The sequence below is a fragment of the Gymnoscopelus microlampas genome, assembly GCF_963454915.1.
Source record: "Gymnoscopelus microlampas genome assembly, chromosome: 22".
Lineage (NCBI taxonomy): Eukaryota > Metazoa > Chordata > Actinopteri > Myctophiformes > Myctophidae > Gymnoscopelus > Gymnoscopelus microlampas.
In genome coordinates, this window is record NC_139959.1 from 16,224,058 (window position 1) to 16,240,090 (window position 16,033).

General features: G+C 40.2%; 1 protein-coding gene across 1 annotated transcript; it reads left to right on the forward strand.

Annotated features, from left to right (window-relative positions):
* Positions 1-2,005: 2,005 nt before the first annotated feature.
* On the forward strand, positions 2,006-15,628 carry LOC311038778 (uncharacterized protein). The gene is made up of 5 exons (XM_084048378.1): positions 2,006-2,338; positions 3,886-3,962; positions 4,947-5,106; positions 10,123-10,255; positions 13,187-15,628. The coding sequence occupies exons 2-5, from the start codon at positions 3,943-3,945 to the stop codon at positions 13,408-13,410; spliced, it is 537 nt and encodes a 178-aa protein (XP_083904504.1). The 5' UTR covers positions 2,006-2,338; positions 3,886-3,942; the 3' UTR covers positions 13,411-15,628.
* The last annotated feature ends 405 nt before the right edge of the window (positions 15,629-16,033 follow it).

Consider the following 16,033-nt stretch of genomic DNA (forward strand, 5'->3'; position numbering starts at 1 on the left):
TCTTGACTTATTATTTTTGGCTATGTGCATATTTGAATACCAACAACAAACTTGGATTTCACAAAGATGTTGTCATTGCTCCTTTGCATGTTTCCGTATCGTGGTCATTTGCTTATATTGTGTTTAAGTTAAATGCAACGTAGTACTGTACTGAAGTGCAATTTTGAGGTATTTTTTACTTTACTGGAGTATTTCCAATTTTCTGTACTTTTACTTCTACTCCACTACATCTCAGAGGCAAATATTATACCTTTACTCCACTACAATTATTTGAAAACTGTAGTTACTGGTTACTTTGTAGATTTTGATTATTAGAAAACATATATTACCCACTTCAGCTCACATTTTGGCCACTTGAAAATAGCCTACAAGCTTGTAGATCTGCTATTTTCAAAAGATTTTTTTAATTTGAAAACTTGTGAAATGGGACATTCTGAATAATGAGTACTTACTACTTTTGGTAATTTTAAGTACATTTTGATACAATGCTTTTGTACTTTTACTCAAGTACATTTTGAATTCTGGACTTTTACTTATAACAGAGTGTTTCTATATTGCAGTATTGGTACTTTTATTTAAGTACAAAATGTGTAATAACTAATAACCTATAACTCTGGTAATAATTTAAGTGCAGTACCTCCATTTTGACAGTAGAGGCTTCTCACCTACACTGCATCACATGTTTTCCATGCGGAACTTTCCAGTTGTTACAAAAACATTGGCCACCTATCGATTTCTGTGGCTTTCCATTTGTTTTCGTTTCGTTTTATGAGGAAAACATTTTCCATAGGAAAACAATGTGATAATTAGATTTTAACTTGACATAAACATAAATATCAAGTAAACATTCATATGTTGCGCATCACTAATATGATTTAGTAGTGTTTAATGTTTCTAAATTTGACATTTCCAGCCAGGCTACTACTTTGACCGTCCTTTTATGCCTTGTCTTTGTGTTGTGTTTATTTAATTCTACTTCACATTTGTATTATGTATTTCATTTTCATCCTGAATTGAATTCATGCTTTTGTTGACGGACCCCGGAACAAAGCGAACGCTGGGGGTCACTGTGTTCGATGGGTCACCATTGGCGGTGTAACAGGATCACCGCCCACTTTTGAGCCAGTACAGCATTGTGAGTGTGCAGCGAAGAAGGACCAGCGTTGCCAGGTCTGCTTATTATAAGCTACTTTGGGCTTGTAAATATTGGTAGTCGAACCCGTTGCGTTTTTTTGGGGCTTGTTTCTAAAGTTTAGTTTCTTATTTGGGCTTGTTTCCAATGCTTTTTTTGTATTATTATTTTCTATTTTTATTATGGTTGAAACCAGTGATTCTCAAAACATTTTTATGTCAAGGACCTCCAAAGTAATATGCATTTGTCCTGGAGGACCCCCATCTGAAAATGTTTTGCTCCAGGGACTCTCTTGCAATATTTGTGTTAGTAGCTCTGGTCTATAGCGTTAGAAGGAGTTCTTCGAGCCGTTGCCCGCACACCCGCGGTAGTGCAGGATGCGCAACCTCTCGTCTGTAGTAAAAACAAAAAATACACTTTCGCTACTTACCAAAACAAAGACGGTTTTAAGATGTTGAAAGCCTATTTTCATTAGTGGCAACACCCTACCTAGCCCCCCACCTCACATCTAGACCAAAATACACTTTTTGGCCAGAAAAGAAAATATTTCAACGAAAGGAAAAACCTTTTAGTTACTCCACTGCGCCCCCTACAGAGCTGGTCAATTGACCTTTTTTATTGACAAGATCTGTAGGGTGCGCAGTGGAGTAACTAAAACATTCTAATCATGTTTAAAAAATATTCCACATTTTTCACTTTTTTAAAACATGTTTTTTGGAAAATAGCAGATCCACAAGCCCACAAAACGTATTTTACTAAAATATTATATATAAGAAGCGATCCAAGTCGCTTCCTTTGGGCTTGTTTTCATAGACCCGGTTGCTTGTTTCTTTCACACAACATCTGGCAACACCACATAAGAACTGTGTGCTACGTGCTAGTTAGCTTAGGAGGAGACTCGTTGAAGAGTAGTGAGTGAACAACAGCTTTTACCCGTTTACTGCTAACTGTGTTTATACCTGACAAGTTTAATGCTACTATCATATGATTATATTATCATAGTATAATAGAAATACACATCGTAACGCTTGACTCGGGTCTTCCAGTCCGTCCATGTGTTGTTGTTATTGATGTGTTTGTTGTTGTTGTGGCCTGGTTAGTGCTAAGCCATAGCATAGAGCTAGCTGAAGCTAGAGAAGAGAAATGAGACACCTTCCTCCAAGTGTTCTCTGATCAGCAGGTCTGCTCGGCCTCATCGCCCTGGTGGTAAGTTGACCCGAAAACCATGAATTCAGCTGAATTGTTTAGTTCTCTAAACCAGTGGTTGTCAAACTTTTTCAAGTCAAGGACCCCCAAATTGACACTTATTAGCCCGCGGACCCCCATTTGAAAAAATATGCCAGATGTGATCCACATATGAGAAGATTTGTATGGCTCAGGCAGTGTGTTTTCAACCATTTTAATTCCAAGGACCCCCAGTTTGACATGCATTAGGCTACGGACCCCCCATTTAATATCATTTCTATCTCTGGGACCCCAATTGGATCCCAAATGTCACCACCACGCTCTCTAACTACTTGTAAAATCAATGTTAATTTCACTCTGAGAGTGTACAAATGGAACCAAATGTTCCATTTGTACACTCTCAGAGTTACAGACCCACAAGGGTACATTTGGTTAACTATCCATCATTTAGCTGGGGACCCCCTGGAACTCCCTCAAAGACCGTTGGGGGTCCCCAGACCCCACGTTGAGAACCTGAATGCTCTAAACCTTTAAAAAAAAAAAAACTCCACTGTGTTAGCAAACAAGTCATCTTAACAGTTGTTTCCACTTGCTGTGTAACTTTAGTAGTTACACATGCTGTGTAACTTTAGTAGTTACACATGCTATGTAACTTTAGTAGCTACACAGACAGAGTCTAACTTATCTGATCAGTGATGGTTTGTTTTATTAAATTGAGATGATTGACTGTGTATGTAATAATGTGATATTTAAGTAACTCCATTACCTGAATTCAGGTGAGTTGTTTGTTCTCTAACCTTAAAAACCTCCACTGTGTTAGCAAACAAGTAATCTCAACAGTTGTTTCCACTTGCTATGTAACTTAACTTAGTAGTTATAATATGGTAATGTGATATTAAAGTAACTCCATTGGTATTGTACATGGTTTCCGGAAAACACCCTCTGTCAAAACTACTTTAAGTGGTCGGAAAAGTACTCGAGTAAAAGTATCAATACTGCAAGGTAGAAATAGTCTCGTACAAGTAAAAGTCCGGCCTTAAAAATGTACTTAGTATTGTAAGTATTGGTATCAAAATGTACTTAAAGTACCAAAAGTAGAAATACTCATTATGCAGAATGTCCCATTTCACAAGTTTTCAAATGTATACAAATATTTTGAGGCATTGTGAGCATGTAGATCGTCTATTTTCAATAAAAATAGATGCCGTAAATAGACTATATATATATATATATATATATATATATATATATATATATATATAGGGCCTAAGTGGTTAATATACGTTTTGTAATCATAATCTGAAAATGTCAAATGCTCTACAGTACTTGAGTAAATCTACTTAGTCACTTTCCACCACTGCTCTAACCTTAAAAACCTCTTGCTATGTAACTTAGTAGTTACTCAGACACTAACTTTAAGCCTATCTGATCAGTGATGGTTTGGTTTTATTAAGGTGAGATGAGTTACTGTATTATGTAATAATGTGATATTAAAGTAACTCAGTTGGTATTGTAACTAGTTTCCTGGAAAGCACCTTTTGTCAGAACTACTTTTGATCCCTCTACAGGGATAAGTTGGTGGCTGACTATGAGCCCCAGTGTTCAGTGATTGGGATCTCACAAGCATGGAGCTGTACTGGTACATGTAAGTATTGTTGTGCAATAAGAATTTATCCTCTCTCATTTTTAACCCATTCAATACGGGAACGCATACTGTGTCATTTTAGGTTTTTAGCTATAACCATTATTCTATACTTTGGGCTATTCAAAAGATAGGCTTGTAGATCTTCTATTTATTTATTTTTAATTGTGTGATTTTTTTTTTTAAGCGAATATTTTTAACCTCAAATATTTGCTTCTGGGGAGTTTTCTGAAACACTCATGTTGCTATAATATCAGTGGTTCTCAAACCTTTTCATGTCAAGGACCCGCAAAATTATATGCATTTGGCCGCGGATCCCCATCTCAAATTATTTAGTTCCAGGGATCCCTAGAAGCAAAGATTTTAGTTACAAATGTTTGCTTAAAAATATATATATATATTCAAAGATTTGCACAACTTTTCATGATATTTCAAAAATAGCAGATCTACAAGCTCCACGCTATGAGCTTGTATATCTGCTATTTTTGTATAGCCCAAAGTCTAAAATAATGGTTAAAGTGGTTAAAATCTAAAATGACAGATGCGTTCCCGGTCTTAATGGGTTAAGTGGACTTTGTATCAGACAGAAGAAGCCCACCCCCTGAATACAGGTCCAGTGCACCTAAACGTTAATTGGTTGTTTTTTTTTATAGAAAAAAGAATACGTGTAATCTTTGGAAATTTGTCAGAAGTAAAGTATACATGATTTGAGCATGGTACCTCATTGCCAGACACATATTTACCCATAACTTCTTGTTTATCGCCAAAATGACTGGCTATCGCATGTTTTGTAGCATTTTGTAGAAATATCGTCATCGCGCCTTAAATGTAATATTATATGCATTTGGTCTCTCGTTCATAAAAAAAAAAGTTAAATGACTAAATATATATTTTTAATGGTGTGTAGTGTTCTCAGGGGCCGACTGTTCCGGTTACCCAACCCCCGGCCCTCACCCTCGCTCTCTCTGCTTCTTTTTTTTTTTTTAGAGTGGTCATCATATTCATTATCATCAAGATATTCTTCTATGTCTGCTGGTACCGGTCGAGACAGAGGCAACTGGCAGCGTACCTGAGCAACCCACGCAATGCTCAGATAGTCATTGTTGGAGGAAGGGCCTACCTCCACCAAATGTGTGAGAGACAGAGTGTAAGTGTAAAAACAATTAGGGAAATGCCTGTTGCATGTTCTGTGAAGTTTCTCGCTTCCTCTTTGAGAATGCATTATGGTTTTTGATGACTCACTTTCACTTGGAATGGAATGACTGATCTGCATCTAGTTAAGGTTCATGGGTTATTACAGAAACGAGCGTGTGGGCTGTAGTCAGGTACCGCCAGGGCATGTTTGTAGGTGTACATGCCTGTGGGCACATTCTGGTTGCGCATACATTTTTGTTTTTAGTTGTTGACCCTTCTGACGTCTGAGCCATTGCAAAGTCATGAGTTTCTGAGTCGACGTGCTTCTCAGTGAGGGAGTTATGGTGAATGTGCAAAAGAGGCTTTGTTTAACTGGAGTGGTATCAAGTAAGTTTGTCAAATTTCACTGAGGGGTGTGAAGGTTTTTGTGCCAGCAGGGTCAGTAAACACACAGATAGTAGGACCGGTGTAGTATGCCTAAACTTTCCTGTGGAAACTCAAAATCTAATTTGAATGTTTTGCTCATTTGAGTTGGAACTCCCGGCTGTCACTGCAGTAGTAGCACTTGTTATTTAGTCAATCCATTCTGCTGCTTTTGCACATGCTGTAATGCAATGATCCAAACTTTGGATCATCTGCGTGAGATTGGGTGTAGTTTATGGCACTCCCCTGGCTGACTCTCATAATGCTTGTTTGATCACAGACATTTGATTTATGACATGTGAATGTTTACTTTTCAGGATATTTGCAGCCCTGCTGTTAGGTTTAAAACTCCTTTTGTATGACTGAAATACACTGGGATGCCTAAATCTCTTTATTATAGGTGTTAGAAGTTTATCAATAATTATAATCATTATTTCATAATTTTTTCATTGAAAGTAGCTTTAGAGTACAGGCCCTTTTATTTATTTTCCTTTAGAGCAGTGGTTCTCAAACATTTTCATGTGAAGGACCCCCAAAATGATACATATTTGGTTGTGGACCCCCATCTCATATTTTGTGACAGTGACCCCCAAGAAGATTTGAGTTAAACATGTTCGCTTAAAAAAAATATATATATTTCAAAGATTTGCACAAATGTACACGATTTAAAAAAACATAGCAGATCTACAAGCTCATAGGCACTCGGTGCCGCACTATGAGCTTGCTTGTATATCTGCTATTTTTGAATAGCCAAAGTATAACATATGGTTAAAATGATTGTGACGCTAATTTAGTAACTAATTGTAACTAATTTAGCTGGAGCTGGAGTTGATAAATGTTGTTATTATTACTGATGAGTCTCGACTCCTCACCGCAGTGTGGACAGTGTTGGCCTGTGGTGTGTGGTGAGCTCAACCAGTCACCAACCAACATGGTTGAAGCATGCTGTTTGGTGACTGGCTGAACTCCCCACAGGAACCAGATTCCTTAATGCTGACATTGTTTTGCTGCCCGCTCTCTGATACACCTGGAAGCAATCTCCATGACTCCAAACCCTCTTCAAAATGCTTCGGGCCCAAGAGTCGAAAACGTTTAATCACTATCCGAGTGGATCAGATTTGCATTTTGGGTGTTAAAGATATTGATAAATCAAACTTATATTTCTTATTCACATAATAATAATTCAACAATCACAGATTAGATATCAAATTGTGTGATCACATTTTTTTGTTTAGCTACCCAAAATCCAAATCTGTTATACAAAGTTTGGGGTTAGAAGTTTTGAATTCTTGGGCCTTTGAGATCACAGAAAACGCCTATCTCTGACCTGTCGTCCAATTTTAAGGAACAATTAAGATAGTTCAATGAACTGGCAAATGGTAGACGTATAACAATGTGATTAGAGATGATAATAAACGATGCAGCCCCGATGCACCCACCCCCCCAGAACATAAACCTTAAAGGCAAGTTTTAAAAAAAATGCTTAATTAACCTTACCCTGTTCCAGCCTTTAGTGTTTTTTCCTCTTTGTTTGTTTGACAGAGAGACCTAAGGCCAAATGTATTTTTAGCATAGCATGGAATTCTTGTTTAACAGGAAATACCCCAATCTTAGAAAAATAAATGAAGCCGTAATGAGGAGATTTCTGTCTCGGGCTCTTAGTTCAAGACTCCACTATAACGTGAGTGGTTGTGTCCTGTGTAGTTCACCGACACCATGTCCTTTTTGTAGATGAAATTAGAAGGCAAAAAATGTCTAAACATATTTATGTAGATAGATGTAAACAACCGCAAAAGGTAACTAATAATATTATAAGCATTTCACAGTCCAGTGGTGCATCTTGCTGTTCTCCTCGGCCACACCCTGCCCAGGTTTAATGACCTGTTGCTGGCCACAGCAGGCCTGTAATTGACTCACCTCCTTCCCGCACGCACGTCCCCCTACTCTTTAGTCTCTTATCAATCCTGCTGACTGCCCCCTCACATTCTTCTCATTCCTCTTGCTTTCAGTCTTTGTCTTCCGGTGTATTGTCTTCCAAATCCAATCACGTGCAAAGTAACAGGCATCCACTTTCAGCTGGGGATGCACAATTAATCAGTGATCGTATCGGCTGATATCCACCTAAATAATGCAATTTATGTAAAATTAGTATCGGAAAACAATCCTGATATTTTTAGCTGCTATTTTGTAATATTTAGGATTGTATGTGAAGCAGAAAAACCCTATTGTGATGATTGAAGGCAGCAGAGTAAATCTGTGTTTTCTGGGGAATCTTTCAAAAGGGTCTACCTGTAGAACAAATAAAAACGAAGTAACAAGTTGGAAAAATGTTAAGTATGTGTTACATCTTTACAACGTTTAAGTTGTTTGAACTAATATGTCCATCAGTAGGTCTAATAAATCAGGTAATAAGAATGCAATGTTGTTTAGAAGTCTGCAACTGCATGCAGAATGACCGTTACTTACTGTATAACGGTATTAATCAGTTATGGGATATCGGCCAAAATGTCTGTATCGTACATCCCTACATGCCGCCATTCTGTTTACATTATATAGCTATCCAGCCTGTTAACTAAACTTTGAAACGGGTGATAACCCACTCTTGATTATTATGCAGACCATGGCTTGCCGGCTTGGACGCCATGCTCGTCGATGCGCAAGGCCATCAACTGCTTGGTGCAGGCACTCGCTCGCCTGGCCTCGTTTTGGGCATGACTGCCGCCGTGATTTGCATATTGTTGGCTTCAGAATCGCCCTACAAGCTTCTCTTCCTCTCTCTCCTCTCGTCTCCTCTGCCTTTCCTCCTTGACTTTGTGTAATGTTCCCTGTAAAATTTTAATGGAATTTGCAGCAGGGAGGTCCCCCTGGTCATCAATAACCTGGTGCCCTGATAGTTCCCTGGAGAAACGCTCTCTCTCTCCCTCCCTCCCTAACCTCTCACTGTCTCTCTTAGTCCCTCTCCAGTCTTGTGAATCATTAGTGGAAGTTGGAGTTGAGGTAGTATCACTCAACAAAGCCTCTTTGACCATCTTGTACATGGTTACACGAAAAGACAAGTTGATCTCAGATGAGCACTTACTAATCTGAGAAGTGTGATACACGTGGGCCCCAGAGAGAGATGAAATTGATACATTGATTATTAGGCCTCAACTTTATTTGGTTCTGCCCACACAGTTGCCTTGGTAGCACATGAAGAATGGTCTTGTGTTTTGTAAAGTCATTTTCTTTTTTTATCAGTTCTTTTTTCCTCTTTTCTTTGTAGTACATCAAATACCAAGGAAGCCGTGGAAATGAACCTCTGTCAAGGGACTTCACATTTCAGTTGAATTAAAACAAAGAACAACGCGAAAACTTTTGCCTTTTAACTTCTGACCAAATTCATGTTTTTAGCTTTCTGTCATTGTGGCCGTTGTATGATTTAACATCTTTGATGGTCAGTTGAATCCCGATTTTGGAGAGTGCTAGACAACCAATTACCAATGTTTTGACCAATATTTGATGAAAAAGCAAAGCAAACAAATAAATATAAAATACACAAATAAACTGTTATTTAACCACATAAGCTCTATAAAAAATTGCCGCTCTACAACCTCACGTCGCAATGCATTTGTTATGAGCATAATTGTTGATACCTATGTCGTCAAAGAATGATGGCCGACATTGGAAACCAAATGGACCCTTATCATAGATTTTTTACTCTTGAGAGCGTAAAATGACTTTACGCTCTCAAGAGTTAAATTATTGTTGAACATCTGCATTTACTTAATGAAAGAATGTTATTTTGATCAACGTTTGCCTGTTATCTCTCCTATGGTACCAACATCAATACAGCATGGAATTGTGGACAAAATCTTATCCAACGATAACAAAATATTAAGTCTTGGGTCTGAGAGGCTAAATCTCATAAAATGGTGGTCCGTGGCTCAAATGCCAAATAAATAATTGGGTTGAAAACCACTGGCCTATAATAGCAAAGAGTTGAGAGCAAAGCGTGCTGGAGGAACAAGTCACCATGTTACCATGACTCCCATGTGTGAGACTGCAGTATAACCTGACCAACTGTCCCACTAACTGTCTTGTAATCATTTGCGGCTGTGAAACCATCTACTTTGCTTTGCACGCACAAATATGTGCATTATGTGTGCGCATTACTCTAATGTGCATGTGTTTAGGGCTGCGACTATCGAGGAGAACTTTTTTTTAAATCATATTTGTAATGTATATCAATTTATCGATTAACCACTTAAGCGTTGGTTTATACTTCGTCGCAGTGTCGTGCAAAGGTAGTGAAAATAGCAGATCTACAAGATCACAACGTGTTGCAATGCGAAGCGTTCCGAGCTTGTAGCTCGGCTATTTGCACTTGCAAACATGTTTAATTCTTTGAAACCTTTTGCCTATAATGACACGCCCAAAATAGGAATATATTATTAACCGATTTTTTTAATAAATGTATTATTTTTATAATGGATTAGTTCGATTCCCCTACGTGTGTTTGTATGTGATTTTGTAATGCGTCTGTGTGCATCCCCTTAATAATCTTCCTCTTTTTGCTTCTGCGTGTATAAATCATTGTCTCTGCCTCTCTCTCCCTCTCTTTCTGTAGCAAACATCCATCTGGCCTAGTTGGTATGGTGTCCAGGATGATGGGTCAATAGAAGAACCCTCCACCTCGCTGCCACCAGCTGAGCCATTCTCTCACCTGGACATGCCTCCGCCATACGAGGCAGTCTCTGGAGGTAACACATTGCAAACACCGTTAACACCAACCGACAGTTAACGCCAAGCACCCACCGCTTCCTTCTCTTTTTGGAAACACACACTCACACACACACACACACACACACACACACAGTGCCCTTTGTTCTCCTTTTCGTGTCAGGATATGGTTATAATGACCTATTTGAGACAGCAATCACGAATCATAATGAAACTTCCACCCTGCAGCATATGTTTGAATTTAGATCAGGGACAGCACCGTGACAGTGGGCTAAAGCCGGATTTATGCTTCAGTGAGAAAGTTTGCTCGTCAAACATGACATGTTTCTTTTTCAACTAGGGGAGGAGCGATCGCTCATTCACTTCCCTGTCCTCCCCAATGACCCCACGATTTCAACAGTCGGCACTTGACGGTGGTTATTTACGTAATCATGAGAAGAACAAAATCACATAAGATGTGTTTTGTACGCGGAGTATGTAACTAAGGCATGGGTTGAGCCCAGGTGTGAGATAGATCAACAAGATGGAACAATTCACCTGTTCATAGTCAACTAAAAGCACACAGACAGATGTCTGCCAAGTTTGTGCTAGGGATGGGCATTTCCTGTTTTTCTTTTCATCCACGCCAGGCCGGAACGGCCGACGAGGCGAGGGATTATGTTTTCGGTCCTGCGAGTCTGTCCATCTGTAAACAGCTAATCTTGGTCACTGCAGGACTGATCGGCATGAAACTTTGCATGCACACTTCCAGTAGGCAAAGGAAGAACCTCTGGCCCAAATGTTTCAAATCAGCCTGTTATATAATCAACTGATACGACTACTTCTCGGCCTTAAGCCCATGACCCACCTAGTGCCAACACACTTTGCTAGTTTGGGATGGCTCGGGGTAGAAGACTGGGTTAAGCAAATATCACTGGGATATTTAAGTCAAAAGAGACAGTGCCCTCAATACCGTCATACATGTCGAACTACAACTTCGAAGTGAGTGACGGCCACAGCCACAACACTAGAGAGAGCAACCATGATCTGGTACCATTGGGGATAGGCATGTACAGTACGTATTAGTTGACCACCTGCTCTGCAGTGGTAAACTCGTCTGGAACCGAGATAGCAGGTATCTTCAGGAAACGCGTCGCAAAGCCTTCCATCACGAGAAATGCATGACTCGTTCAGGAAATGGTTAATTTGGCTTTGCTTGGGCCCCGCTGCGTTGTAAATAATCCTCGACGAATAGACACAAATCATTGCTGAGGACCTCACAATCTCGTAATCAATACCACAACGTTTTTGGTGCTTACAACTGTGAACTTGTACCTGTTCCACATTAGATGACTTGACTATTGGGCTTTTCATGCCCATTGCTAGGCAGCTCAGACATTATGGTGGACCCCAAGCGGACCGCCATGGAGCATTCATTAGTTTGTGCCTGCAAGGACCTTTCCATAGGAAATGGTTATAAATGGAGCTCTGAGAATGCTCGAATACGAAATACTTTGCGTAAGAGACAAATAGGATTAAGTAACTGAAGCACCACAGCATGCAGTTGAAGCCCTATTTAGCCCATGCAACAATCAATCACTGAACCTCGACTGCATCGTCATACTTGCCGCCACCTATTTTCAATGGATTAAAAAAAAAGTGTCAACAGACTTGGTCTCACTTTGTGTCGTTGAAGCATAAATCTAGCTTCAGACTCGCCATCATCATCATCTCCTTCCCTCGCTGTCATTCTGCACATTTTAACTTGCATTGTTTCAATTCATTTTGTTGTTCTTTTGATCCGCTCTGCGTAGTGTGCTTGTATAGCTAAAAGACCTAATCTGACATGAAACCACTTCACCCTTCTCCCCCGGGGACATTGTAGACTTAGCCATGTTGTAAACGTAGCCAGAGCCCAGAAGCAACATTAGACTGAGACACACAAAACGGCAGCATCTTCAGCGTGTTAAGAGGCGCCCACGCCCCTCCTCCAGGCGTAATACCACAGCTTGGCAAGCTCTCAGTTCAGCTTGCCAAGTTTTTCCTCTTCACTGGGCTTTCTTTTTATTTAATCCCCCTAACCACACTGATGCTCTTGTCTATTTAACTCAGAGCAGTGTTCCAAGAAGGGAGAAGGAAATGAGCAAGGTCGCCCCTTACTGTAGGTGACCTTCCTCAAATCTCCAAGGACAAAGGACTTTTGTTGTTTTGGGGCGTTATTTAACTTTTTAGCTGTCGGGACTGAAACCTTGTATGTTCAAAACATATTAAGGAAATGGGGAAAGGAACCTGTGTTCCAATGGATCAATATTATTTATTCACAAGCTCTTGTTAATACTTTTCACTACTAAACTACTACTACTATAAAACCCACCATCAAACGTAAACAACTTTCACTCTAAATGGCAATTTCTGCCACTTTTGTGTCACACGGTAGTCTGACGAAGTAGGGCATTAATTTATGAAAAAGCAGACACAAGGTTTCTGCCCGACGGCATCGACTTGCAACTTGTGTTGTATGAAGCACACATTTTTCCATTTGCTGAGTCTTTGGATCCGTCTCATTAGTCCCACCTTTTGTATGCAACATGTTACTCTGCACATTTGCGGTGGCTCTATTTTAAGTCCGCGTGTCTTATAAGTGTCCCCTTGTGCAGCCAGTTAAATCTCCTTCAGTGGTTGCAGTAACACCAGGATGTGGTTACTGAATGATGGAGGTGGGGACATTTCAACTGTGACGCAAGTCTTAAGTGGTTCTCATCTCTGTCAGTGCCCTTTTTCTTTTCTGATCTTGGCACGTACATAGTTATTGTAATTCTCAGCAAGTATGTTACCTGTGAGAGTTTATGCTCAAGAATTGATCCATCACCTCAGATCACAGAGGCACTAAAGCATAAGCGCTGCATGACTTGGCTGTTATTTTTTGTCCCTCATTTTAAACCGGTCGATGTCTCCCCTGTCTCTCCGCACAGCCGAGGACCTGAAGCCTCCTCCATACAGTGAGTGTGCCCAGAGTGATGAGAGCGACGCGCCTCGCCCTTCTCGCTGCACCCCCCTGCTTCTCCCTGAGGGAGGAGACTCGCTCAGTATAAGTGAAGCCCCGCCGCCTTACACCCCGAGCCCTGCCGCTCCGACCAGTCAACAAGACGGCCCTACCAGCCACATTCAGATGCACTCGGAGAGCAGGCACCCTTAGACCGGTCCCTTAACGCCACTTTGCCTTTCCAAGTGATGCCTTCCTCTGTTTTAACCTCTGTGATCTTTGCCAGCCTAGCTCTCGTCACGCAAGAGTGAGAGCAGACATTTGTTTTTGTGCGTGCGTGTTTGTGTCTTTGTGTGTGTGTGTGTGCGCGTGTGTGTGTGTGTGTGTGTGTGTTGTTTTTCTACTTTGTATTGTTTGGAGAGAGAGAGAGAGAAAAAAAAAGTGGTCATCTGATGAGCCCAATTGCAGATGACACAGAGAAGCCTGTGCGCCTCACAACCACAGACCACAGAGATTTACTCCCAGCTAGGACAACACCACCACCAGCCTCAGTTCTCAAAGGGAATCAGTGACACAAACAAACAAACAAACAAACAAACAAACAAGCTACCAGGAGGGAGAAGAGAGACTTGGGTGTGTTCAGATCGATGAAGTTGCCCTCATCCACTTCCTTTCAAAGGTCCAAACACTGCATAGCTCAATGCAAACCACGATCAGTCCATTTTTGCCTTCTTCTTCTTTTCTCCTTTCTCCTTTTTGGGGGGGAGAGATGGACACCAATAAGGGAGAGACAAGGGGAACGAGATTGACCGTCTGTATGGTGCTGATGGCCTTATCTGCTGAGCTCTGTCCGTCGCTGCTTTAGATTGACTTAGATTGACACATATTTGACAGATTACAGGCTCCCTGTCCTCCCTGTGTGAGTGACTGAAATGAATGCTGTAATTTCCTGGGTCTTGAAATGGTGTGGAATTAGAATAAAAGGTCTGGACCGGAGCAAATCTACCCTGCCATCCCAGTACACCTACAGTACACCTATACATTTTACATTGTTGTATAGCCACTGACACTTTAACCCCCGATTTGTTGCATGGGATAATCTTCTGCCATAGAGAGATGTGGCCTAATTGACAAGCCATTTGGCACTGTCGCGATGCAGTATGTTGGAGAGCATCCAAACTACCTGGATCTATTTAAGAGATCAAGCTTCAGGAGAAGCATGGAATTTTGATACATCTCTGAAGTTTGAAATGAATGGAATGTAGGAGATTTGCCACGGGCTGTTAGCGGCAGCTTAATATATTTCCATTTGGTCAAAGTGTTATTTTGGAGTTGGAGGGCAGCAGTTCATGCAGTAGCTAATGCAGGTTGGATTGAGCTTGTTTGATAACAGATTTGTTTTTCATGACTGTTACTGTACAATGAAGACTTAACCAAAGTGTCTCTAACATCAGCCTCAGCCCGTCATAACCTCAAGTGTAACTATGCTGCCATAGGCTGGTATGTCAGGCATTCTCTGTGTATTTTTGTCTGTGTTCTCTATGGTATGGTATTGGATTTTGGAGCTGGGATTTTCCTTTGCTATTTGCTTCTTGTGTCGCTGCATTTAAGATAACCCCCACTGTAACTCGGTAAAATGTTTCCTTGCGATCCATTTCCCATGGTCATTAAATAGATGACCTAATCCTTGTTTAATCAGAATGTTTATAGAGTTTCTGTGGAGTTTATACAAAAGGAAACAGAAAAATGCTGTAAATGTCCATTTGGGATATGGGAAAGTAAATAATGTGGCAGTTGATAGAGATTCATTGTAAACATCTATCAAAAGGTTTTTAAAAGAAAGTGTCCAGAAGTTAAAAACTTCTTTTAAATTTGAATGATAATCGTATGTTGTGAAGACAAATCATGATGCATCTATGTTTGATGCCTTACCTTTCCAAGAGCACTCATGGGCCATGCTCAACTTGTCCATTATTTCTTTTTTCTTTGATTTTCTTTTATATTCCTTTATATTCCCTTTGAGTTCTGCTAGTATTTGAGCGGCGTGAAGCTGAATTGGCAAGGGAGAAGGTTATAGGCCAATTTATACTTTGTCACACGGCCGTGCAATGAAGTATAAATTAGGCTAAATGCTGAGTGCAATGCTGAACTCTGGCTAATGTAGACTGAACTAATAGTGGAATGATGACAACCAACTGGAAACACAAAACCAATCGTATTGCAGTATTCTGCTGTAATTTAAGTCCTGTTTATTAACTTCATGTTCATTCCCGTGGTTTTCAGGTGTTGGAAAATGTCAAACCTCTACAGAAAAGTCACCCTGTGATATATGTGGATTTTACTGTTTATATTTTGTTTCTTATTTGGGGTTTATGATTTTGGGGGGTGTAATATTGTAATAAACGCATAATAAATATAATCTTACACATTTCTTTTCCGGTCTATCCCCTGTGCCTGAAAGTAATATCTCGCACAAAAGTGTAGCCGTAGTTTCTCCAACACAACCTTTTTGTTTTGTTTGGATGTACAACATTTAATGCAACACATAGCTGCTATCAGGACTAAGTGTGTTGTCTTCAGGTTTTCTAAAATAGCTACAGCTTAAAATGACTACAAAACAAATATCTTAGTGAGCTCATATACTGTATATACATTTTCATCCTGTATAGCATACACGCATCTTTTAATAGGCTCTATAGACCCCTTAACAGACGACGTCATACTGGCTGCGTGCAGCCAGTATGCGCGCAACGAAACCCATTATATCAGGTCTCGTTAGGACGCGTCTCACTAGCCAACACACACAAGAGGGGGTTGGGGTGTGCTGAAACCAGTG

Bases quoted from the DNA above. Each gene is read 5' to 3' on its own strand.
- LOC311038778 (XM_084048378.1), top strand. From the start codon at position 3,943: ATGGAGCTGTACTGGTACAT. The intron at 3,963-4,946 runs GTAAGTATTGTT...TTTTTTTTTTAG, and splicing joins ATGGAGCTGTACTGGTACAT to AGTGGTCATCATATTCATTA. The intron at 10,256-13,186 runs GTAACACATTGC...CTCTCCGCACAG, and splicing joins ATACGAGGCAGTCTCTGGAG to CCGAGGACCTGAAGCCTCCT.